The 25,313-nt window shown below is 48.4% G+C and overlaps 1 protein-coding gene across 1 annotated transcript in view; it reads right to left on the bottom strand.

The window, feature by feature from the left end:
* The window catches only part of PAPPA (pappalysin 1), a 253,443-nt gene that overhangs the window by 68,229 nt on the left and 159,901 nt on the right, over positions 1 to 25,313 (bottom strand). The window contains exons 12-15 of the mRNA XM_029203474.1: positions 10,618 to 10,731; positions 9,535 to 9,670; positions 7,148 to 7,361; positions 52 to 220 (exon numbers count right to left, since the gene is read on the bottom strand). Of these exons, the coding sequence (XP_029059307.1) occupies positions 52 to 220; positions 7,148 to 7,361; positions 9,535 to 9,670; positions 10,618 to 10,731 (633 nt within the window). The remainder of the gene's footprint in view (positions 1 to 51; positions 221 to 7,147; positions 7,362 to 9,534; positions 9,671 to 10,617; positions 10,732 to 25,313) is intronic.

The raw sequence follows: 25,313 nt of genomic DNA, 5'->3' as shown, positions 1-25,313 counted from the left end.
CCGGCACCTGCGCGGCTGGAGAGGGGCTCTGAGCCCGGCACCTGCGCACACCTGGCTTTTGATCAGCTCGTCATCCCGCTGTATCTGGAGCACGTAGCCCGTCCAGCAGCTCACAGTGCACTGGGCACCGTGGTAGCGGTCGCTGCTGGAGCAGTTGAGAGAAGCGTTCTCCACAGCCAGCTTCGGGCAGTCAGCGGCCTCACAGGCGAAGTGCACGCAGCTGAGGAGGAAAGAAACAAGAGGGTGAGTGGGCGCTTTCCTGCAGGACGGCTGCACTCCAGCTGGAAGACAAAACCTCATGGGCTTCCTCTCCAAATCTCCGGAGGCTGAAACTGGAGACACAGAGAGTGAACAAGACTCTGGAGGCAGTGGTCAAAGTTTATCGTTAAAAGCACAAGTTATGGAAACAGACAAACCAGAGTTCAAATCCTATAGCTTGAAAACCTTATACGTTATGAATCTTCAAACCTTGCAGAACCTCAGTTTTTCCGTCTGCAAAATGGGGATCATTATGATTACGGCAAGTATTCTTTGAGTCTCTTATCTGCCAGGCACTGAGTTGAAGGAAAGCCTCTTCATATTTTATAATAGTACTCACTTCCGAGGGTCGCTGTGAGAATTAAATCAGATAGTTCAGCAAAAGCACAGAGTGGAATTCCTGGCACATAAAAGCACTCAGTAAATGGTAGTAGCTAATGGTATGAATAAATCTATGCTCTATTACCTAGAAGCTGTGTAACTTAGGCAAAGTACATCACCTCTCTGAGCTTCAGTGTACTCTCAAATTCGGCCAACCTATAGGTCCATGAGATTCAACTGGGGTACTGAAAGTAGAAGTCTTTTATAAACTGTAAAGTGACTTATGAATTGTTAGAAAAGTTGTGCAGAGATCACGCCATTCATCTTCAAGTCCGAGCTCCATCTAAGTTTCTACAGGAAGCTTTCTCGTGTCCCAGGCAAGCTCCCCCTGCCGCACTGGGCCCTCCTTTCTCTAAAAGCCTGGTCTCTTGCTTCATGCGTTGAAAACACAGGTCCTGGGTGCCCACCACGTGCCGGAATGTGTGCTAACCCTTAAGGAAACGGAAAAAACATAAAACCCCTGTGCTTAGGTGATCTTTCCCCTCGTACTACCGTCATGCAGACGCTTAATAACATTAGTGACCATTCACTGACTGCTTATATACATGAGCTCACCCATCCTCACGGCAACCCTATGAGCTAAGTGTTATTCATTTTACAGTTGGAAAAATCGGGGACCGGCAAGATCAAGTTACTTGTTTAAGTTCCCATCCAGATGTGTGACTCCAAAGTCCTTGCTGTTAACCTCACCTCACACCTGGACTAGAACTTCCCTGAGGGTAGAGATAATGCCTGTTTCACCTCAGTATACTTCGCACTGCCAATAAAAATGCCTTGCGTGAAATAGCTGTTTGCTAAATAGCAAGAAACAAATGGTGGCAGTGTCTTGCAATAACTCTTAAGCACTTTGCAGACGTTGACATGTTGATTTTGAACACTGAAAGCTTCCAGGAGGCAGTTCTCTCCACCTTGCCCCTCTGACTCTGTCTAACACAACGCCTGGCATACGGTATGCACAGACAGCTAGGTTGCCATCCAGAGCCTCGAAGCTTTCTTTTTCCTGTTTCTATCTAGGACACAAGGAGCGGTGGGTGGTCAAACCAACTTAAGAAGAAATTCCCAACTTTTTTCTTGGTGCCAGTTTCCAGGATACCCCACTGAGGATTTTACAGGAACATGGTTACTCAGCCCCACTCTCTATCCCCTGCTCAAAAGTATGGTAGGAATTAAAGTGGGATAAGTGGGGTGGGCGGTGCGGGGGCGGGTGTGAGGCGCTAACATCTCTAAAACTTATCACAAACAAATTCACTTTTAAAATACCCAGACAAGGGCAAGCCTTAGTTTCAGGTCTCAGACCCGCACCGATGTGAGCTCTGCAGTCTCCACATACCGCCTCCCCTTTCAGAAATGCAGGGTGAGTGGGATTAAGTGATACTTGCTGAGCTGTTCTGATTCTCCGCCCTTTTTCCTGCCCCTGACAGCCTCTGCGGGGCTCCATGCGGAGACTGTAGCTGTGGAGTCAACGCAGGGGCTTTGACACCAAACAATGCATCTGTTCACGTTGTGTAAGCGCTGGGGGAAAGAGCCACATGGTTCCAATTTAAATAGATTTACTCTGTAAGCTACCAGCTTCCAAGCCAGTCTTCTGACCTTTACCTTACAGTTTGGCCGTTCTCGCCCTGCACTCCCAGGAGGTCCCTGGGCTCCCATCTGATGACCAGCAGGGGGGCTCTGGGAACTCTTTTTGAAAGACAATGGCTCTGGGCTTCTCTGGGCTAGGGGGCCATTAGGATAAAAACAGCACCCTCCCTCCTTCTGTGCTTATTAAGGTTCTCCTCTGTAGGAAAAGGATAAACTGGAAAACTTGGTTTCCTAGAATGGAAAGAACCTAGGGCTTAGCAAGTGGGCAAATTTGGGAGCCCCAGCTCTGCCATCTATCAGTTGTTTGATCTTGGAAAGTTATGTAACACCCTGAGCCTCAGGTTCCTCCTCTGTCAAGTGGAGGTGATAAAAGGATCCACCTCTCAAGACTGTCAAAACCAGGGGACATGTCAGCCACTGGCTCATCCATTCAACACACTTGCCTGGGGCTCTCGCCGCGCAGCAGACACTGCTCTAGACGCTAGGGCTACCGTGGAGGAGTCCTGTCACCGTGTGTGCTTGAGGAGGGAGGACGTGTGCCCCAAAAAAGTAATCGATCAGCTTGTTTTAGATAGTGATGCACACCGCAAGGGCACTAAGCCCAGGTGACATTATAGAGGGTGACTGTTAGGGGAGGGGTGGGCAGGACACCACGCACATAGGGGTCAGGGGAAGCCTCCTCGGGGACACCTGAACCTGGATGAGACGAAGGGATTAGCTATACAAAGGTTTGGGGCAGAAGGAATTCCAGGCAGAGTGAAGGGCATGTGCAAAGGTCCAGCACAGGTTGGAGCTCAGCGTGTTTGCAGAGCTGAAAGGTCAAGGCATGAGAAATGCTTTAGCAACTATGACGCTCCATGAGAAGGCGGTCTCTCTCCTCTGGCTCTTTCTACTATGAAGGAAAACAGTCACTGGTCATATGAGTTACCTGACCAAACAGGCCTATGCTCTAATGGGGAGGTCAATGCTTTGGGTCAATGAGACCAGTCAGTTTTCTTCATTGCAGGACTTCTCAGAACCTTGAACGTTCTACTGCACATGGTGGGTTTTCAGGAGGGACTCGTGTGCGCAGCATTTTCCGAGCTCTGATAACCTTTCTTCGCGGCGTGTTTCTTAGGACTAGTGTCCTCCAGAACACACCTTAGGGAATGTGGAGTCCCTGCTTTTTCAGCACATTTGTCTAAACCTGGCCTACAGGAACAAGAAGGAAAGGGGAAAAGGAATGAATAGTAACAGGTATCGGCAGCTGTGTTTTACCTTCATTATCTTCTCCGCGTCCTCACCATAACTCCATGAGGTAGTATTATTGTTCCCATTTTTGAGAAGAAGAGATTAAGACTAAGCGAGTTTAAGTTGCTTGTCCACAGGCACTCGGCGTGGACAGGATTGCAGCACGGATCTGCCTGTCTGTCCCTAAATCCCTGCTCTTCCCTTTGCTGTCCCGTTCGTTAGTTGGAAAGGGTTGTGTGAACACATTGTCCAAAAATGATAAACATTACCCCAACTGCCCCTCCCAAATAACTCCCTGACACAGCTCTGTCATTTCTGAAACACAAAAACAAAAATCAAAACGAGGAAAACAAAACAAAACAAAAGGCTCTGCCTTCATTAAAAAAAAAAAAGTGGGGGGAGGATTTCGTACCAGTGACGGGCTGTCAATAAAAATAACAAAAGAAGACCTTCCTCAGAAGGGAGGAAAGTGGCTGAGGCCAGTGGGGGAAGGGACACAGGTAAATTTTACCAAAAAAATGCTCACAACCTGGGTGAAGGTGGAAACACCCCCTCTCCCCATGCAGAGATAATCAGATACTTATGAATTTTCTTTTCTTCTTATACATATTTAATTCATTTACTTAGAGACTCAAGTTCCATGTAGAGGTAGGTCCTTAAGCGATCCCACAGTCAGTCCTCCAACTGCTGCCCCCGCGGTCAACTGAAAGGGCCCCCGGTCGTGCATAATGGGGGATAGTAGGTACCCCTCAACCGGGATAGAGAAGGCCAGAGGTTAAAGGGCTGGTGAGGGCTCCTCTCCTGGCTCTGTCCCCTGACCCATGGCTTAACTTCTGTGGCTGCTTAGCTGCAATCATGCCATGGGCTGTGGAGATACTAACAGGCAGATTGTTTATAAATCATTCTGAGCTGGCTGCTCAGATGGGGACAGCCAGAAAGACAGCACGCTCAACACTGGAAAACGAAGGGAAAGCTACTCTTGGCACACCAGCTTCGGGATAGCTAGAGAAGTGAGGCTGAGAGAATGATCAAGATAAGACTCGTTTTCCTGCCCAGTAACGAGGCTCCTGCGGGAAGGGACCCTAAAAGGCTCTTCTACCGCGAGCTGGTGATGTGGTGGGTGCAGCCCTGGGAGGCAAAGTCGGCAGCTGCGGGTCCGGCTGACCATCTGAACGGCCAGGTGAGCTGAGAAGGGTGTGGCCAGTGGGAGGCCACCTGCCGGCCAGAGCGGGACCCAGGGCCTGGTGTTTCCAAATCCTCTGATGTGTTTAAGAGGAGGAAGAACTGTGGGCTTTAATACTTACTCTTCTGATAGTTAAATGCTACAAGTAATTAAAGAAGAGGCCGAATGAGGGCCAAACAAACACAAGTTGTTTGTGGCCTAGTCTGGCCTCCGGGACACAGCTGTTTTGACACCTCTGATGAGAAGGGAAGAGCTTTGACCTGCAAGTCCTGCGAACTGGATTCCAATGCCACTGGGCGACGCTGGGAAACACCTCCCCCACCCGGACCTTCGGTTTCCCGTCCTCAAATGAGGACGGGAAACCAAAGAATCTCTTCCAGCCTCGCAGCTTTCAGGGATCAGGTTGGCGTCAGGACAAAACAATATATGTAACATATAATTTCAGAGCCCCTTGGAATGAGAACACACAGACTTTGATAATCCCAAGATGGCTGCATCTCCATCACTTAACTCAGTCTCACTGACTAAATGCTCATCAGTGAGCAGCCATGAAAAATCCTTTTCTCTCCTGGATGTGCCTGGTCCTGGTGGGCAGAGTGTGGCTCTTCCGGCAGACAAAGTGGGATTGTACCTCCCACTGCCTGGATGGCCGTGACTCGCTCCCTCTGTCCATACCTCACGGGACAGGGGTGACCATGAAGCCAGTGTGGGTCCCTTCCTCTTCCCTCTCATCCCTCCTAGTTCTTGAGAATCACAGACTGTTCGAACTGAAAGGAACCACAGAGAACACGGACCCATCGCCATCGTTATTTCACATGCGGGGAGACTGAAGCCCAGAGAGGAGGAGGGCCTGGAACGTTGTGCCCCAGTTCAGTGCTTTTCCACAGCAGAGCAAAGAACTCAGCACATACTCATTGACGGACTTGCTTCCAAGGTTAGACACTTCTTACTGTTTACTTTGGGCACGGGAACTGCTAATTAAGGATTCAAAGAAGCCAGTGCTGGGCTCAGTGAACTAGGGGATGGTCTTGGTGACTGGCTAAGGATGAGAAAGCATTGCAGAGAAGGTCTGATGGATTTGCATTTTCCGTCGACATTGTTTCCCTGGGTTCTGAGAATTAACTTACTTTTACAGCCCGGAGAGCCAGGGATGAAAAAGCCCTCTCAGGGTGAAATATAACGAGTGATATTTAAGGAGCTCTTTTGCCTCCGAAGGATTGCCACAGACTTTGCGCAACAGAAGCTAGAGACAGTGGGTGCAAAACCATGTGGGTTTTGCAACCACCTTTTGTGTCCTCTGTGGTAGCAGGGGCGCGGGAAAGGCTGGGGTCCCCCTCCCCACTCCTCTTTCCTCTCCTGCTCCCAGGTATACAGGTCAGGGCTGAATTGCCTTTCAGAGGGCCTCGCTCGGGGGGAGACCACAGAGACCCCAACTCTTTAAAACAAATGTCAGAGATGATGTGGGACCCTGAACCAGTCCTTCTGCTTGTGAAAACCCAGAGGGTAACATGGAAGTTTGGACACTGTGGATGTACCAGATGAGCTCCGAGGCTTCTCCCAGCTCAAAGCTAAGAACTTCATGCAGAATTCTGTGCAGAAAAGCACCACCATCACATCAGAAAGTCGTGATAAATACTCTCTATCAGTACATTATCTTTGCACGGTGCTTAATAGTTTGTAAGAGCACTTTTGCCTGCAGTGCACCACTTAATCCTCACGACCACCCTACGGGGTAGATATTATTACCCGTTTTTATTCCAAAACAGACAACTGAGACTCAGAGAAGTGAAGTGCCTTCCTTGTCCAAGGACACAGTCAGGAAGGGGCAGATTCAAACCTAGGTAAGAGTATCATTAAAGCTCATATTCTTTCTAGGAAACAGCATCCTCTCTTAGCTCCAAACCAGGTGCATTAACAGATGCCAGATCAAAGGTACTGATGCAGCAACGTCATGCGGTTAAAAGACAGACCCCGAGACCACTGGGAGAATCTCTCGGGAGCTAGGTGTGGGGACGACACAGAGGTTTACCCAACCCTGAAATATACAGTGCAGTGGGATGAAGCAAACAGTAGTCCCCCAGCATCCCCCTAAATTCAGGAGGGTTATGACTCTTGCCTGTGCTACTTAGGAAACAAAACATTCCAGTATTTCAGAGCTGAAAGAGAGCTAAACCACCTCTCCTCTCTTCATTCCAATGAGGATGCTGAGGCCCAGAGAGGGAAAGTGATGCTCCCAGGGTCATCCTGCAGGCCGCCGCCAGCTCTGGGACTGAGAGCCAGGTGAAGGAGGTCTTCCTTCCACAACATGTTCCTGCTGCCCTCCCGCACCCCCGGAATTCAGAGACGTGTGGGCCTCCCGAGCCCAAAGGCAGAGTTGACCAGAGGCCAGAGGATAGGGAAGGGAGAAACACACAGACTTTTTACTGCAACACATATGGCTGCCCGGTTCCAGAACCCCTTCTTCTACACTTGGCTACAAAACGGCCCAGGGCGAGCCGACCCAGGGTGCCTTACCTCTGCTCGGCAGAGCTGTAGGTCTCCCCTCTCTGGCAGCTGCTCAGGGTGACGGGGTCAAAGTTGTCGAAGGAACGGAGGGCCACCCCCGAGATGGCGACCAAGGGTGAACTGAAGCTCACACGTACCGCCTGGCTGTGGTAGAAGGGCTGGCTGAGGTCGTGGACCACAGGGATAATCAGGGGATTGTTCCTGCAGCTCAGAACATGGAGGCCTGTCAGGGGAAACAGAGGGCCGAGGGGCCAGGCTCATTACTCACGGCCAGTCACGCCCTCCCCAACAGGCCCTTCCCGAAGCCCCCAGACCCTTTCATGTCACTGCACAAAAGCACCATTGGGTGGCCAGTGGGGATTTTGAGTTTGATTGAAAGTTTCTTTGTCTGCCTTTTTCTCTTGGTTCCAAATCTTTCCAATCCCCTTGCCTCACTGCCCCCTAAGCTTTCCCTTCACCTAGGGCTCACAGCCCCTCCCCCTCCCCCAAATGGCCACCCCTTGGCCAAGCACCACTGGCCCTCACTTCCCTCCCACATTGCATGAGGGCTTGCTGGTCTGAGTTGCTAGTTTTCAGGCTGCCTTCCCGGTCTGTCATATAAATGATGGAAATAATTCACAGAAATAAGTCATTCCCGGCGTAAAAAGCCTGCTCTCATTTTTAATCTAGGAATCTGGGAGCAGCTCTTGTGAGGTAAGGACCCCTGTACCCACTCTGCAAAGAGGAGACAGAGAATCATGACCAGGGGGTGGCTTTCCAGAGGGAAACAGAAAAGCAAGCCATATAAAGTCCAAGGAAAGTCCAAACTTGCTTCACTCAGAAGCTCTCAGTTCTTTCTAGAAGTCCCCGGGCTTCAAAAAGGAAGTGGGGGGCTTCCCTGGTGGCGCAGTGGTTGAGAATCCGCCTGCCGATGCAGGGGACACGGGCTCGTGCCCCGGTCCGGGAAGATCCCACATGCCGCGGAGCGGCTGGGCCCGTGAGCCATGGCCGCTGAGCCTGCGCGTCCAGAGCCTGTGCTCCGCAACGGGAGAGGCCACAGCAGTGAGAGGCCCGCGTACCGCAAAAAAAGAAAGAAAAAAAGGAAGGGGGGCGGGAGAGGGACGGGAGAAAAGGTACATCAGAAGGGGAGGCAAGGGAATGATGGGGTGGGTTGGAGTTCAGTAAAACTGAAGCTGGCTCCGGTGTTTGACGGACATCAGTGCCATTTCTTTACTATGTGAATCCACCGAAGCCCTAACACTCACTCACTCAGTGCCTGCATCTAAAGAATGGGATGATCCTAACCATGTCCTGGGAGGCCTGCGGGTCCCCTTGTGTGGTCTACTGTCTTAGAGCTGCAGAGCCTCCGCAAGGGGTGCCAGGAAGCTGAGGACACAGGACAGGAGACCCAGCGGGGAGGGACATGTGGACACCCCAGGCATCAGCTAGCAGGGTCTGAGGACCTTCGCTGGAACCTGACTCTTCCCCGCTCCTCTGAAAGTCTCTCCGCAGAGCCCTTTGTGATGCCAGGACCGCTATGAAAATGTTTGCTTCTCACTTAGGGACATTTCCCGGGAATCCAGAGAAATCCAGCAGGGTTTTCTTCTTCTTCCTTATTAACGGGTCCCCCTCGCCTTGAAAACTAACCAAATAAGTAAACATAAAAACAAAACAAACCCCCTCCTCCTGCCTTGGCTTCTGCTTGACCCCGAAGTGACCCCTCGCATGCTTGCTTCCTACGGGTCTTTGAAGTGAGCTCCCTGTGGAACGGTGCGGGCACAGCTTTGAAGCCTGGACTTCAGCACTGGCTTGGAATTCCAAACCCCTGGCCTGGCTGCCCAGAGGTAGACGGGGCAGGGTGTCTGGGAAGTGTGGGAGGGGGTGATGGGACTTCCTGAGCGCTGGGTGCCGTGCTCTGCACGGGTCACAACATCTCAAGTAATGGCTCGTTTACTATCACGGACACCACGGCTATAGGGTGAAGCACAGCAGGCGATGGTTCTGAAAGCCTGGCTCCCCGGCTCTCCTGCTGGCTCCTCCCACGCGACCCGGGCCTCTCGATGCCTCTCTTTGGGTCTCGGGTGATGACACACATCATGGGAAAGAACCTTTACTCAGTCTCCTTCCCAGGGTCTTTTGAGGATCTCATGGGATGCCTGAGGGTAAAGGCGTTGGGTAGAAGGGAGCTATTGAAAGGAGGACTTTGACGTGAACCCCTTATGCCCACACCTGTCAGATTCGGGCTTCTCTGGATACACAAACACATCCTGACTTGAAGGCAACCAGAATGGCAAATAGAGAAGCAAGAAGGAGGAAAGGGGAGGAAAGCGTTCAACCTCAGCCAATGCTTACAACCACGCGCAGGCACGTGCGGAAGCGGGTTCCGAGAGCACGCCGCACCCGAGGGCAACGCTCACCTAGATCGTGGCTCTGGTCTTTGGTGTCAAGCAGCTGGACGCTGATGGTTTCCTGCTTTTGATCCCCATAATAGGTCCCATCGGTCACCAGGTGGACAATGACAGCCGCGGCAACCATTGGCTGAGAAAAGTACGCCTGAAATGCAGAGGACACAGGAGGCTCACTCACGCAGCCAGGCGTGCGGCGCGGAGGCAGCCACGGGGCGGGCTTTGAAGGAGAATCTTCCATTTCAGGAGCTGGACTACTTATCACGGTCCCATGGTGGGAACAGGTGGGCAGTGAAACCTCAGCGTGAAGAGCACAGGCTCTGAGGTCAGAGATTGTTCTAACGTAGGTTCTGCTCTTTCCAAGCTGTGTGATGTCCACTGGTGGCTGTGCTGCTCTGGGCCCAAGTTCCCTCACCTCCAAGTGATGGATACGTAAATAGCTACATCACAGGATGGCTGGGAGGCCCCAGTAAGATACTGATAATAAGGGGTCTGGCATACATTAAAACCACGCAAAATGGTACTTATTATTATTCATCACTTCTCCACGCTAACTAACCTCTGTACTAGGCGCCGAGGAGACAAAGGTAAATAAGATATATGCTCTTGCATTTCTGTGGACGGTGGGGTTCAATGTAGGTCAGTAACACACAAATCAAAACTTGAAACAATCACAGTCCACAGTCGGGAAGATGGGCCCACAGACAGCTACGGAATACCATGGCGCTTGACAAGAGCCATCCAATAGATGGCCACGCGTGGAGGACCAGAAGGGAAGGGGCAGTCCCTTCTCTCGGTGGGGGTCAGCGAAAACTTCAAGGAGAAGGCAGTTTAAAAGGCCTTGAACAATGATGGTCTTCCAGGCAGATAAATGGTATCTAAACTCTTGGCCAAAATAAGACTGACTGAAGGCATCCCATGAGCAACTAAGGGATTCCATTCCAGGAAGCATCCCGCTGCTAAGTGTTGTCTTCTCTGTCCTTACAATTAACACCCTCAGTGGGTAGAAAAACCACCTTGAGAAAGGGTCACAGGAGGCAGTGCCTCCTGGGGGCCACTGCTGGAGAATCTAAGGCTCTCAAAGCTTTGACTTACCCGGAGCCAGAAAGTGGTCTGAGCCAGCTGGGAGTACGGGTAGCTGATGGTGCAAGGGTACCAGGCATGCTGGGAAATGCCTTCACTGAGATCTATCACCTTGGTTCGACACACCTGGAAAAAGATAAAGGGAAACAAATGTTTTAGAGGGTCTCAGGGGTTGAGTTAAATTCAACGCGACAAAACTTTACTATCCACCTATTTTGTTCTTGACACTGCAGGAAGAAATAGGGACGAACTGACAAGAGTCTATTCCAGGAGCCCACATTCTAATGTAGAAGAGAAAATCTTCAATGTTATTAAGGAAAGGACAGATAACATGTTTTGGTGGTAGAGATGTCAGAGACATTCTCGTGGGGACGAGTCCTGGAAGAGTTGACATTTGAGTTGGGTCTGGAAGAATAGGGTAGCTACGAAAGGAAGGGCATTGCACATGCAGGGAATAGAAGCAAGGGCTCAGAGGAAAGCAGAAGCCCAGAATGATTAGTGACAAGCTGCCTGGTGGTATAACAGAGCTTGGGGAAAGTGGCGTCAAAGGCAGGCCTGAGGGGCTTGGATCTCACAGACTCTTGAATACCAAGCAGACCACTTTAGAGCAAATCCGTAAATTGTGCTCAGAGCTACATTAATGAGAGAACAAAGACTATGACAATGCGAGCATTTGCTCTCCCCAAAGAAAATCAGCTCTACCATTTGTATAGATTTGCACATACACACACACACACACACGTTCATTCTCAATGACAGATATATCAAATGGTATTAAAAGAAACATGAAACATGTATAGACAAGCAGTATTGTTCAAACTGAGGAGTATCTTGTGTATCCAAACGTCACTTCATTCCATTGGTTCATTCACTCATTCCAATAACATTTATTGAGTAACTGCCATTTGCCGAGCACTCTGGGACAAGGCGGCAGGCGGGTCAGATGCTACGGAGCTTAGAGTGACGGTGTGTACAGACATTCATCAAGTAATCACGTATGCCTACATTACTATAAATTTTAGACTAGAAAAGAGCTAGGATGGAAAAGGAGAGGAATAGCCGAGATGTTCTTGAGATTGGTCAGACTTTTTGCAGAAGGTCATCCCACATTAGAGCTTTTCCTCGGACCTCTAATGAGGCTCCTCTGTCCAACCTTCCCCAGGAATTTGGGCCTGTCATTCCATTCCACACCTGCGGGTCTCAGGCTACGGATCTAAAATGTAAGGCCAACCTAAAGAACTCTAAGGTCTTATAAGCTATGAAAAAAAGTGAGATAATCTGATCTCAATCATGTAAAACAAACGTACACATGTAAAACAAACAAAAAGAAAGGGAAGGGCTTCCCTGGTGGCGCAGTGGTTGAGAGGCCGCCTGCCGATGCAGGGGACACGGGTTCGTGCCCCGGTCCGGGAAGAGTCCACGTGCCACGGAGCGGCTGGACCCGTGAGCCATGGCCGCTGAGACTGCGCGTCCGGAGCCTGTGCTCCGCAACGGGAGAGGCCACAACAGTGAGAGGCCCGTGTACCGCCAAAAAAAAAAAAAAAAGGGGAAAAAAATATATATACAAGGGTCAAGACTATGCATTCCATATTCATTCCAGCCATGTCTATAGTAGCAAAAGATTAGGGAGAGTTTATATGTTCACCTGTTGAAGAAGGGATGAATAAAATATGATATATTCATATGATAGGATTCTGTAAGCAAAAGAATATTAAGAGGACTGAATGGGATTCAAATGTAGCGATGATCCTAACAATATTTAACACCTGGTTCAGTAGGGACCCTGGCCAAGCAAAATGGAAGCCCTATTTGTGAGTTCATAGATCTCAACATGGGGAGACTGCAAAGGCATAACACTGAGTGACTAAAAAAGAACAAGGTGTAAGTGCATTATGACGCTATTTATAAAAATCATGCAAAGCGAGACTATACCCAGGGATTCATATACATGAGTGTAGAAGAATTAAAAATAGCATGGAAAAGTTACACAACAGATTCACTTATCAAAGTCAAGCTGAAACACATGGCTGCACTGTGATCCACAATTGCAAGATGCAATGCTTCTTTTTAAAATAAACTTTCTGTTTTGGAGTAATTTTATATTTACAGGAAACTCGCAAAGGTAATACCAAGAGTTCCATATATGCTTTACCCAATTTCCCTTAAAGTTAACATCTTCAGTTTATTCTTGAAACCTCAAATAGAAGAAGAAAAGTTTTTTGTCACCTGGGAAGTTCTGCAATGGTGAGCTGGATTAGAGACTTGGTTCTGGTTCAAACTCCCTCACAATTTGATGTGTGACTGTGGACTAGTTATCTCCGCTCTGTGGACCTCGGTTTACCTTTCACATCTGAATGTTGGATTGGGTCATAGGTTTTCAAGGTGTTGCCTATGGATTCCTAGGGTTGCTTGGAGGTGTCAGTCTGAGGGTCAGGATGTGAGAAGATGTACTTAGCTTCTGCTCCACTGTTTCAACCAGAGTATCTTCACTCAACTGCTTTATATATCAAGCTGCCTTGTCATGTTTCATGAGAGCTTCACTGCTTTAAAAACACTGAAAAGTACTGAAACTTGTTCATCGCCAAAGTTTCCCTCCCCCCTCCCCAAGGTGTCAGTGGGTCCTGGGAATACAGTATTAGTTTCCTGAAAGGCACAGGTAACGTCCTAAGGAGAGTAAAAGTGCCAAGAATCAGCCATCTCACTGGCCAGGAATTAGGTGTCGGCTTCGGTTACTCACATGTCTAGAAGCCTAATACCGAGAAGACTACGGGTAAAACAAGCCACTTTAATGGGCTGGAAGACGTTTTTCAAGTTTATTTATTTTTTCTCGAAAACAACTGAGACTGAGCTCATGCAGCTCTGCCAGTGGATTGTGTTACATTTTTACAACAGTGCGAGACTTCGCATAAACTATCTATGGCATTTGAAATCCAGGCCAGCAATCTGACATGTGTCGTTTTGGAATTCTTTCCCCTTGTGCTCTTAGCTGCCTGTCCCCCAGCAGAGAGTGGTGGAGCACATCTCTGGAGTGCTAGGGCAGGGGGCTTATCTCTGCAACTACGGCATTCACAGTCAGAGAAGGCTCGGACTTGAACAAAGCCCTCTCGCTACTTAAACCTGGTTTCCTCTTATCTTGTCAGCTCCATCAGCACCAGACAGGACTTCAGAGGAACGAGCTGCTGTTATTTTATTCTCCTGGGTTCCTATTTAGTTTTGTGTTTGTTTCAGGCTGGCTGCGATCCTGACCAGGGACAGTCAAAGTAGATCAGAGAGGAACAAACAAATCCAGCTGAACCTTTGCCCAAAGCCCCAGCTGATCTTAAAACCATCTGTGTTCCTGGGGAGGTGCGGGGAGGCTGCAAACACTCACAAGCCCCCAGCTTTTACAGACCTTGCATGAATTTGCTCATTCAGCAGCCATTTATGGAAGACCTATGGCACACCAGGCTCTCTCTGAGAGGAAAAGAGCCTTGCCTTTGGCCAAAAGGATGGTCACACACCTAAGTGTGATCCCCAGGTACCTGATTCTGTGGGGATGCCCTGCTTTCATCCACCCACTTTTTTGCACCTTCTAAAAGAGCAAATCCAATTCCATAAAATATTACTGAGCAGTGTAGACTTTACTGAACATTTTGTGGGGGAACGAGGAGAGTTACATCGCACACCCCACGTGGACTCAAGCTCTCACACCATCACCCCAAGTTCCTCCTCACTCACCATCACCTTCGCCCAGTTTCTTCAGTGACCTTTCCAAGCTCTCCCACTCCCTCTCCCTTCCTAACCTGCACCTCTCTCAAATCCCGGGCAGAGCCGTTCTGTTCTCCCTCCCATTCTCTGACACACAAATCCTTCACATGATGCCAAGGGCCCTACCTTGCCGCCCCCAGCCCCAGAGATGTCAGGGGGGTGATAAGAGTAACACTTTTAGCCTCTCTGTCATGCTGCTATGAACAAGATCTGCTCCTTCCCTATACATCACTCACTGGTTTGTGGAATACATCACGGAGGCTCTAGAAACATATTGGCAGCCTCTAGGCTTCAGGTTCTTCTAGAAAGATAAGGAGGGGGTCTCCCCTAGCTGAAACTGATCTTTCTGCACTGCCCACTCCCATGTTCATTGCAGCATTAGTCACAATAGCCAAGATGTGGGAACAACCTAAATGTCATCGACAGATAAATGGATAAACTAAATTTGGTGTATGCATGCAATGGAATATTATTAAGCCTTTAAAAAGAAGGAAATCCTGCCATATACGACTACATAGATGAATCCTGAGGTTATCCTGCTAAGTGCAACAAGGCAGTCACAAAAGAACAAATACTGCATGATTCCACCTATATGAGGTATCTAAAAGAGTCAAACCCACTGAATCAAACAGTGGAATGGTAGCTGCCAGGGGCTGTGGGGAGAGGACAAAAAGGAGTTGCTAATCAACGTATAAATCAACAAAAAGTGTCACTTAAGCAAGATGATCAAATTTTAAAGGTCTGCTGTACAACATTGTACCTATAGTCAATAATATTGTAGTGTGCACATAAAAACTTAAGGGGGTAGATTTCTTTTCAAGTGTTCTCATCACAATAAAATGAAATAAAACAAATATTGTTCTGAATGACTAGGATATTGATATTTACTGAGTTACTGAATACGTTAATAAATAAATGATCCAGTGAAGGGGCAAAAAGAGAAATTCACGTAATATTGCTAGGCAAAGAGCAGATGTGGTTGGGCTTGCAAGCACCCTCACTCAGGTCTTTTCAGGGTTGGAGGAGGGATTACCCAGCATCTTCTTGATTACTTCATGGACAGAGAACTCACTTCCATTTACAAAGAGCCCAGTTTACCTTTGGACGGATTCTTCCCAACAGCCAGGGGAATGTGTCTGGCTGCACTTTCTCCTCCTCTTTTCTCTAAGCAGCAACACACTTACACGCTTCCTTATTGTAGAGTTTTAGAGTTAGAAGGACTTAAATAGGTCATCTGCTGAGACCATTCCCTTTTCAGTGGTCAAAGGAGGGCAAGTGTCTTGCACAATATAAGACAGCAAGTAAGTGGCAAAATTAATATGAAAGTACAAATTTTTCTGGTTCCCAGAACTGATGCCCTGCCCTCACCTATGTTCTGCACCCTCTATATCCTACCTTTGTTGTGCAGAACCATCTCCAGTGAGGTTTCTACCCCTCCCCCAAGAATTCATGGCAGGAATTCTGGTGCTTGTGTCGCTCTCTTCTGCAGGAAGCCCAGCCCTACGCCTTGGATGGAAGCTGAGAAGGTCACTGCCTTTCATCCCCATCTTAGGGCCTGCAGGAACCAAGGAGTGAGCAACCCCGTTTTCCCCTTGACCTTGAGGGGGAAGGTCTCATCTTTAGCACACTCCCTTAGACTCTCTATCATCTTCAGAGATATCTGTGCTTACTTCAAATACCAAACAAGAGACACAGGGGACCTGGGCTGTTTCTGGCTGTCACTTATTAGCTGGACATCTCTCCCAACCTGTCTCCCCATCTATGAGGTGTAGTGGTTGCCCCCGGCGCTTAAGGACACCCACAGTAATACTATCCACCAAGGTCTCACGGTCACAGTATCATTTAATCCTCTCAATTACTCTGTAAGGTTGGATTTATCCCATTTTTCTGATGAGGAAATGAGGCAAAGAAGCTTTAACTAACTCTTTCAAGGCCATATATCCAGTTGTGTATGAGAACTGATGCTGGACTCTGATCCCTCCGATTCCACGTTCTGTGTACTCAATCACATGGCACCACGACTGCTGTTGTCTTGGTTAAAACCTCCGCTTCCGCTGATGGAGAAGAGGGTACTGATTACCACTCTCTTCGTCTCTAGTCACTCCACACACTGCACTCTCCCTGCTCCAAAGGTCCCCATAATTAACTTTCCAGAGTGAAAAACTCATCACGTCGCCTTGCTACTTATCACACCCTCCACGGCGGTCCGTGGACCACAGGATGGAAAATTTCCTAGACACGGCTTACAAAGGCCTTCGGGAGCTGGTTCCAGCCACATCCTCAGGTTCGCAGCCAGCTGCGCTCCTGCCTCACGCAGCGGGCAGGCATCCACGCAGCTACACCGTGGTGCTCGCTTCCCGCTGGAGGACCCTTCCCCCCAACACGCCGTGGACTCCACCACTGTGACGTTGTGCCCAGATTTCCACCCCACTGCAGTGGACGGCCCATTCCGTGAAATACTACACACACTTCAAAGCCAGTCTCAAATATCAGCCCTCCTCAGAAAGCCTTGGCTCACCCCCCCAGGCAGAATTAATCGCCCCCTCTGATGTGTCCATATAGTTCTTTATATATACCTCAGTTACAGCACTTGTCAAGTTGGATTATAGTTGTTTAGAGCGCAGTCTTATCCCTTTAAACCCTGAAGGCTTCCAAGGTGAGAACCATGTTTTATTTATCCTCAAATAAATCCTAGCAGATTGCCCAGCACACAGGACACAAGAGGTACCCAGTGAACAACAATAACCATAGCAGTGTATACCGTACCGACTGGTTGTTCTATGCTGGCCACTGCTTCCAGGACTCCATACGCACGAGATCACACAACCTTCAACTCTGTGAGATAGTACTGATATTATACCCATTTAATAGATAAGGAAATATAAATATAATATATTTAAATATAAATATAATATACCTATATTTATAATATAAATGTAATATATTTATAATATAAATATATTACAAATATATTCATATTATATAAATATAAATATTATACCCAGTTAATAGATAAGGAAATATAAATATATACTTGTACTTATAATGTAAATATAATATGCTTATACTTATACTCATATTTATACTATAAATATGTATTACAAATATATTTATATTATATAAATATAGTATAAATATTATCCCCGTTTAATAGATAAGGAAATTGAAGCCCAGTAGTTCACCTAAGGTCACACAACTAGTTAGTAGAACCAGGATTCAAATCCAGGTGCAAACTCCACTCTTACCTGTAGATGCAACTTGAAAAGGGCCTGCCTACACATTGCTCGGGGCTGTTCCGGAGGATGGACTTGGGAATTTTTTTTGTTGCTTCTCCTGGAAGCCTCTTCAGCAGACAAAAGCAGAGCCTTACAGCTCTGCCCTGGGGTGGGGCTGTCGGCTGAAAGAGCCCAAGACCGCCAGGCTCCGGGACCTGCCTCCTAGAGCTGACTCGATGGCTGGCTTCCTCTGATACTCATTCTCCGCACTTGTAGAAGGACAGAGTAAGATGGATCCCCAAAGGGCTTTTCTGTTCTGACGTTCTGCCAGCTTTTGATGTCCAGCTTCTCCCAGCGAGGGCTGCTGAAGAGAGTCTTGATTCTGCAGTGAAGTGTGACCCTCCTGTGGGCCTGAGCTGACTCATGGATCCCATGTCTCTGATACTCTGAGGCCAAAAGCCAACGAATATCATAGCCGCCTTTTCTAAGACAACTGGAGAAGTAACCTAAAAGTTTACTGCAGCCATTCCAGCAATGCGTTTCCTGTTTTTTGTTTTCTTTTCCTTTTGTGCATATGCTGCAAAAGAGCTGGAAGTTCTTCTCCCAAAGTTTTGACATCATTGGATGTTTGAGCTGGGAAGCTCCTCAGGGATCTGATTCTTGCCATCACATCTGATAGACAGGTGGGGGATAGAGCTCAGTGGGGAACAGAGAGACTGGCTTGAAAGAACGCTGTAGGGTCCTCTGGGGCCTAGCTGACAGCAGCAGAGGCGTCTGTGGCCCCAGGACGTGGGCCCTTTCGTCCAGGCCAGGCACCGCCAGCCACTACAGCCAGCACCCACCTCCAAACCTCCTCCCTTGCAGAAGACTGCTTTCAATTAGAGGAGTTAACGATGTCTTGCTTTCAAAGGGTTTTTTAAATCCAGTTTATCTTCCACCCACACACGATGTACACAAAGGCGGGGGATGGAGAGAGAAGAGGGGGAGTGGGAGTTCTGATATTTTCGCACACAGGGGAGATGCCTTGAGGTTTCTATTGAATTTCACTTTTACAGATTTACATGCCCTTTTGTCAATCACAGGAGGGAGGAAGTGCCTGTCAAACCTCTAGCCCATCCTCTCCAATTTCCTCTTTCAATTCAAAGGGACCTGGGAATGGGCCTCACAGAAAAAGAGAGGAAAAGGAATAGGGAGTGGGGAGGGTGGGGCGCATGCTGACAATAACAATACACATTAGCGTAGACGCGCGTGCATGAGAGCACGCGCGCGCGCGCGCACACACACACACGCGCGCGCGCGCACACACACACACACACACACACACACAGTCCCCAGGCAGTGTTTCCGAATATTTCTACTTAGGCCACATTTTAACCTCAGGTTTACAGGTTCAATGCCAAGTTATTTCCCCAAGAATTGCAAGGTTGCAGAAGTGGGCAGGGTTCCTTGATATGAAAACTGCAGGAGGGAAAGCCTGCCTCAGGAGACTGGGACACAGAGGGGTCCAGGTGAAATAAAGCTGGCTTGGCAGTTCCTTCAAGAACGTACTGCCCCCTCCTCAGAGCTCCTGTGGGGGAGGGAAAGGGCACCAACTCTTAAGGACAGCCTCCCAGTACTGGCGCTGCCCGTGTATTATCTCCTCTGGCCCTCATAATAACCCTGAGGAATAGGCGTTTTTTGTCCCCCTTGTAGAGATAAGGACTCTGAGGTTTGGAAGGCATTGGTCACTCCCCTCTGGCTGAGAGGTCAAAGTCAAGTGGTCTGACTCAAAGTCCGTCCTCTTCCCACCCTGTGGCCGGACTTTCCGAGAACTCTCTGTCACAGCCTTTGTGCAACACACTGCATTGTGGTTTCTCGTCTGTCCATGCGTCTACATGCATGAGCTTCGAGGACAGTGCCTTCCTTAGTGATAGCTAAAGGAAGTACAATGGCCCCTGAGCCCAGCGGACCGGTTGAGGCAAACACATGGGATCAGTGCTGCCGTTCCCCCATCTCTTGCCCAGCACAGATACCATTAAACAGTGCCTGCTGTTCCCCTGAGTGTAGACCTCTGAAACCATCTTAACAAAATGTTAAGCCACTCATGATGGGTTAGGATTGCCCTATGTGCAATCCTTGAACTTGGCTTTTAGCTCAATGAGAGCAAGAATGAGGTCTTACTTGTTATATCTTCAACCCTAAGAGCAGAGGAAGGCCTGGAGTAGGTGCTAAGCAAAGATTTAGTTGAATGAACTAACAAAAACCACAATAAATGTTATTGATCCTTTACTGTATATCAGGCTTCTAACATGTGCTCCACATACCTGGTCTCCATTAAGGTGACATGGACACAGGCACCCAAACGCTCCGACTCGGGCTCAGGGCCCCTCTCACCAGTTGGGAGTACTGTAGTCCTCTCCCACCTGGGTTCTTCTCCCCACCCCTCTGCCCATCCTGACCTCCTTCCTATGCCCCTTACTCCAAACTGACCCTCTGAATATGACAACGACAACAAAAAAAACTTTAAGGGTAACCGAGAGTTAACATTATATAACACATGTGTGTGCGTGGGTGCACACACACACTTTCAATCCCCTCCTCCAACCTCCTTTTTACACACTTAATAGTGAGAGAGAGAGAGAAAGAGAGACAGAGAGAGAAAGGAAGGAAGAAAAGCCAGGCATTCTTTACTGACCATTAGAAATAATGATCACTTTCCCTAGGCCCCTAGAGCAGTTTCCCCTTTGATACCTGCCTTAGAAAGATAGAAGGGAAGGGGAGGGCTGGATTGCCTCTTTCAATTTCAGGATTTATTATTTGGCATGGACAGACAATCAAGCAAAGAGGCATTTCCTGTGCATAGGGCCGGTGCATGGAATGTAGGGATACCTCCTCCTCTCACCCAGTGATCTGGAAATAGCAGCAGACCTCAGGGCCTCCACCCAGGAGACACTTCCAGATAAGATAACCCGGCATGAGATGCCCTCCAGCCTTGGGGCTCGGCTCTGGGGTGATTTAGTACCTCATTGCTCCCAGGGTCTGTCCCTAACACATCGGGCATTTCACACTCCTTAGGGGTCTAATACCCTCCTGGCCTGCACCTCCCCACACGTCTGGAATCCTGTGGTTTGGGGTTCAAACTCCTGGCCTGATCAAATGGTCATGGAAAAGAAGCCTAGGCTCTCAAGGCGAAAGGAGCAAAGAAATCATTTAAGAGACCACTGTTCTACAGCATACTGACATTTTTACAGGTGGAGAAACTAAACTTCTTAGAAAAGAAATGGTTCAGAGTCATAGGACTGATGGGGACTGCTCACTCAATGGCTTAATTTTATAGACAGAAGCTCAGGATTTCTAGGGGACAGAAATTGGATGTTCCAACTCTCTTCTAAGGGAAACATTTATGCAAGAGGCCTGAGGAAGCATCCATGATAAACGGCAAAGACAAAGTGTGTTTCTTTGCCAACACACTTAAACCAGTAACTATGACCAGCAACTATGTTCCAAGTACAGAGCCTCTCCTCCTTCTGCCATCCTCACGTACCCTACAGGTAAGGAGCCCGAGGTCCAAAGGGGATAAGCCGCACCTGTCAGGAATGTGAGGTCCGGGTCTGATTCCTGCCTGTGTTACTGTAAGGCTACCTCCTATGATACAGATGAGGAAACAGGCCCACCTAGTGTAAGCGGGGACGTTGAGAACTGCAACGGTAACAGTGGCGATGGTGAGCACCCGGCTGCCTTCACCTCCATCAATCCCATCCTTGTGTCCTTTGTGAAAGGGCGATTCCTATTACCCACTTACCGGTGGGAAAACTGAAGCCAAGGGAGAGGAAGAAATAATCACCACCATGGCAGTGGTAGCCATAATTAAAATAAGGACACAGGTCAGCCACTGACTTTGTATGAAACGCAGAGTTCTCACCGCTCCACCCCGTGGGGTCAGCATCATCTCCGATCTCACAGACAGCAGAGCCGGGCATCGGGCCGTGCTCATCACCGGAACCCAGACACCCGTTCTGAGGAGGCCCTGGGCAGGGGGCTCGGACTCCTCCAGCTAGTAAATCCTCTAACAGGGGAGAGTGATTAGCGTCGGATGTGGCGGTCGGCTTTTGTGCTGCTGACAACTCGTCCCTTTAAAGGCCTGGCCGGGCTCATTTCACACGGGCCCTCCGCAGGCCTGCTCCCATCTCCCCGTAATTACGCCATTCACTAGTCACCCAGGCCCGCCTCTGAACTCCTGACCCAGCACTGAAAGACTTGGGATCTCATTACTAATCTCTTAAGCCACCTAGTCCTCCAAAATGCATCCATTTAAGTTGGAGGCCAAGGCTTTGGGGGTGGGAGCCAGAGAGAGGGAAAGTCCAGCACGGGCCCTTCTCATGACACGGCCATGTACCCACTCTGGGGCCTGGGGCCCTAGCCACAGGGCAGCTGGCCTGGCTGTCCAGCTCAGGGCAGGGCAGGCCTTGCCGAGGCTCGGGACTGGACTTAAGAGACTAGGCCTTTGGACGGGAAGGGCATCTGGGCCCACCTGTTTGTAATTTCAGGGGTGCGGGGAGGGGATGAGGCCTGTGTTTGTTTTAATTATTATTATTGTTGCTGAAAAGGGAGGAAAGAAATGAGCAGAAACTGCTAACATCTGGAGGCTGCTGTCCAGCTTACGTAATCTCCCGCAGCAGAGGAGGGACACGGGATCCCCGGCCAGATGGTCCGTGGGTGACTTCATGGCACATGCGTCTCCTCCGACAGTAAGATGCTGACAGGGTTAGAAGAGTGGGTTGCAGGATCTTCTTAAAATTCTTTAGGGGTGAGGGATAGGTGTTTGGGGGTTCTCAGAGACCTCAGTTTTTCTTGTGGAAGACAAATTTTCTTCCAGCCAAAGCTCAACTTTTTCTTATATTTCTCTCTCATTAACTCATTCATTCATTCACGCACTCATTCAACGTACACTTACACGGCACTTATTACGAGTTAGGTTCTCTATCTCCCATGGTCTATATGAGGAAAATGGATCCCAGAGGGGGAAAAAAGGCAATAAAGATAAAATCCCTTCTCCCAAAGAGCTCCCAGACCCCTGGGGGGATGTGATGGAGAGTAAAGGATTGTCCCAGCAAATACCCACAAAACAGCGTGGTGGGTTCCGTATTCGAGGTCCGTTCAGGTTGAGAGGGGCATGGAAAAGGAGGGACAGTCCATGCCCACGGGCCGGGCCTGAAACGCAGAATCTTAATGTCAAGTGGGCTCTGAAGAGCAGGGGCTGGAGAAAAAAAAGGCAAGAGAAGGAGAAAAACTGGGCCACAGCTGAGCCATGACAAACCCAGTTTCCCAGATGATGTCAATAACAGAGGCATGAAGGATAAAGTTCAAGATGTAGAATCTTGCTGCAAACACAGTTCTGAGCACATTATATTTTAAAAAACACATTGCTAACTTTCTGTGTTTCCAAATCTCTTTCTAAAAAAATCTGTACTGAAAGCAATTGACAACATTTCACGAATTCTAGGACAGGATATAAAAGCAGCGTTGACTCTGGATCAGATCAAGAGGATGCTGTTAGCTTCAACCAGAATGTTCACTCAAGTCTGGGTCGAAACCCAGAGATACTGCCAGCACAAGATGAAAATCCTGAGGCGTTGCCAGCTTCAGATATGAATCCTGAAGCATCGTGATTTGTATTTCAGAGCCCAGAGGCATCGTCAGTTCTAAAACAGGACATTGAGCATGGAAACACTTCCGGTTCTAGGCCAGAATACCAGGATGTCATAATTCTAGAATAGGAGCAACCAATGCTGTCTGCTCTAAATCCAGCACCCCAAAACTTCCTGTTTAGAAAATCAGATACCAAAGACTGAGAACACAAATCCAGTTAGCTTCACTCTAAAATGCCCTCTTTACTGGCTCTAGAGTGGAATTGGGAGACACCGCCAACTCAGGAGCAAAGCACTGAAGCTTGGAAATCTCCAACACTCAGCTCAGAGCTACTCAACTGAAGCAGGATGTTTTAAAGAAACCACCAGACCTCTTCTTTGCCTACTCTGGGAGCCCTGAGATGTCCATGGGTTAATCAGGAAAGTGGTGACCACATCCAAGCTTGGTGCCTGGTCACCAAAACCCTTGGCTAAGGATAGTTGAGCAGTGGTTAATGGCAGTCTTGACCACACTGGCCTATTCAAGAAAGGTCAAAGGAGTGATTTTTCACTTAAAAACATCTGTGTGTTAAACGAACAAGACTTCCTCAAGTTCACAAAACTAGGAGTTTCCAGGTTGTTTTTGTGTTTTTTCTTCCTTCTTCCCCTCCTTCCTCTCCTCCTGCTTTCCTAATCAATAGCTGTGTGTTCCAAGCTGTGACCAAGATGAAGTATGAGTCACACTGCCTGCAGGGAACCCCACCTGATGCCAAGGTGCCTTGTCCTTGGGTTCTGCCCTTTACTGCAGACCTCAGGGTTTTCTGATCCCCTCCTATCACCCTGGAAACCACTGAGTGATTGCCTCTCCTCTTTGCTTTTTGAAGAGCGGGCGGTCATCTTGCCAGGGCTGCCTTCAGTTTGATTTCTCCTAGGAAGAGCCTCCAAAGGATGCAATGTTCTGACGCATGCAAGGATAGGGATCACTTATGCTTTTATCGGTGTCCTGCTGACCTTCCAGCTCAAATAAGGGCTCTCATTCTTAAGGAGAAGGGTGGCATTTCTCTCTGGCCTCCCTCTCCAGATTTCAGAGGTAGGGATAGTGACCCTGATATGCAAACTGGGGGCTTTGCCCATCAAGTGCCCAACAGATACTGCTGACGTAAGTGTCCACCACCCCACCAGCAGACTCCTCTGAGGAACAGACTATGTGCAGTGATGCTTTCCCCTAGTGGTGCCCTTGGACAAGGCAGCACACGTCTGCAAAAAAGGCAGCGTGTTGGAGCAGCTGTTCTGAGACGCTGTCCATGGGAACCCACCATGTGATCTCCTCAACGATCCCACACCTGCCACTTTCCTGAACTTCCCATGAGCAGTGCAAGTCACACGCATTGACTTGGAAAGATGTGGGCTGGAATCTCAGATTCTGCCATTTATTGACATCATGACCTTGAACGCTTCAAGGAGCCTAAATTCCTCCACTGCAAAATCAGATGACGGCACCTACTTTGAAGGGTTGTTTCGGGATTGAAAGAGCTCTTGCACATGCAAGTGTCTACACACAGCCCTGCATGCCAGAAACTCACTTAACATTTCCCTTCTTCGTCCCTTCCTACTTCTTCCCTCCTGGCTCTAGAGGAAGACAGTCTTGGGGTCGAATTCTAGACTTCCTTGCCCCACCCCTAGGCTAGTTGTAGAAACTTGGGTAAGTTACTTAACCTTTGTGAGTTTCAATTTAGTCCTCTGTAAACCAGTGAAAGTTAGCCACTACCTCGTAGAGGGGTTGGTGGGTAGAAATGTGCTAAAACGGTGTGAACCTCTGGGTAGAGGTCCTGACATGGAGTAACCGCCTTGAGAGCTGGACCATTCACACTGTTCCTATCATTATTATCAACTATTGTTAGTACTATTATGTCATTGGTATTACTGTCATTTATTATTGTTTAGTCATTCCTTTTCATCTCTCCCTTCATTATTTTTATTATCAAGCAATATTCCATTATATGTATATACGATAGTTTATTTATCCAATTCACCAGCTGATGGACATTTGGTTTGTTTTCAGTTTTTGCCTATCATGAATAAAACTGCTATGAATATACATATACATACATATATATATATATATATATATATATATATA

Source organism: Monodon monoceros, unplaced genomic scaffold (genome assembly GCF_005190385.1).
Source record: "Monodon monoceros isolate NGI ecotype Baffin Bay Population unplaced genomic scaffold, NGI_Narwhal_1 Super_Scaffold_5, whole genome shotgun sequence".
In the NCBI taxonomy this organism is placed as follows: Eukaryota; Metazoa; Chordata; class Mammalia; order Artiodactyla; family Monodontidae; genus Monodon; species Monodon monoceros.
This window is presented reverse-complemented; position numbering and strand designations above follow the sequence as displayed.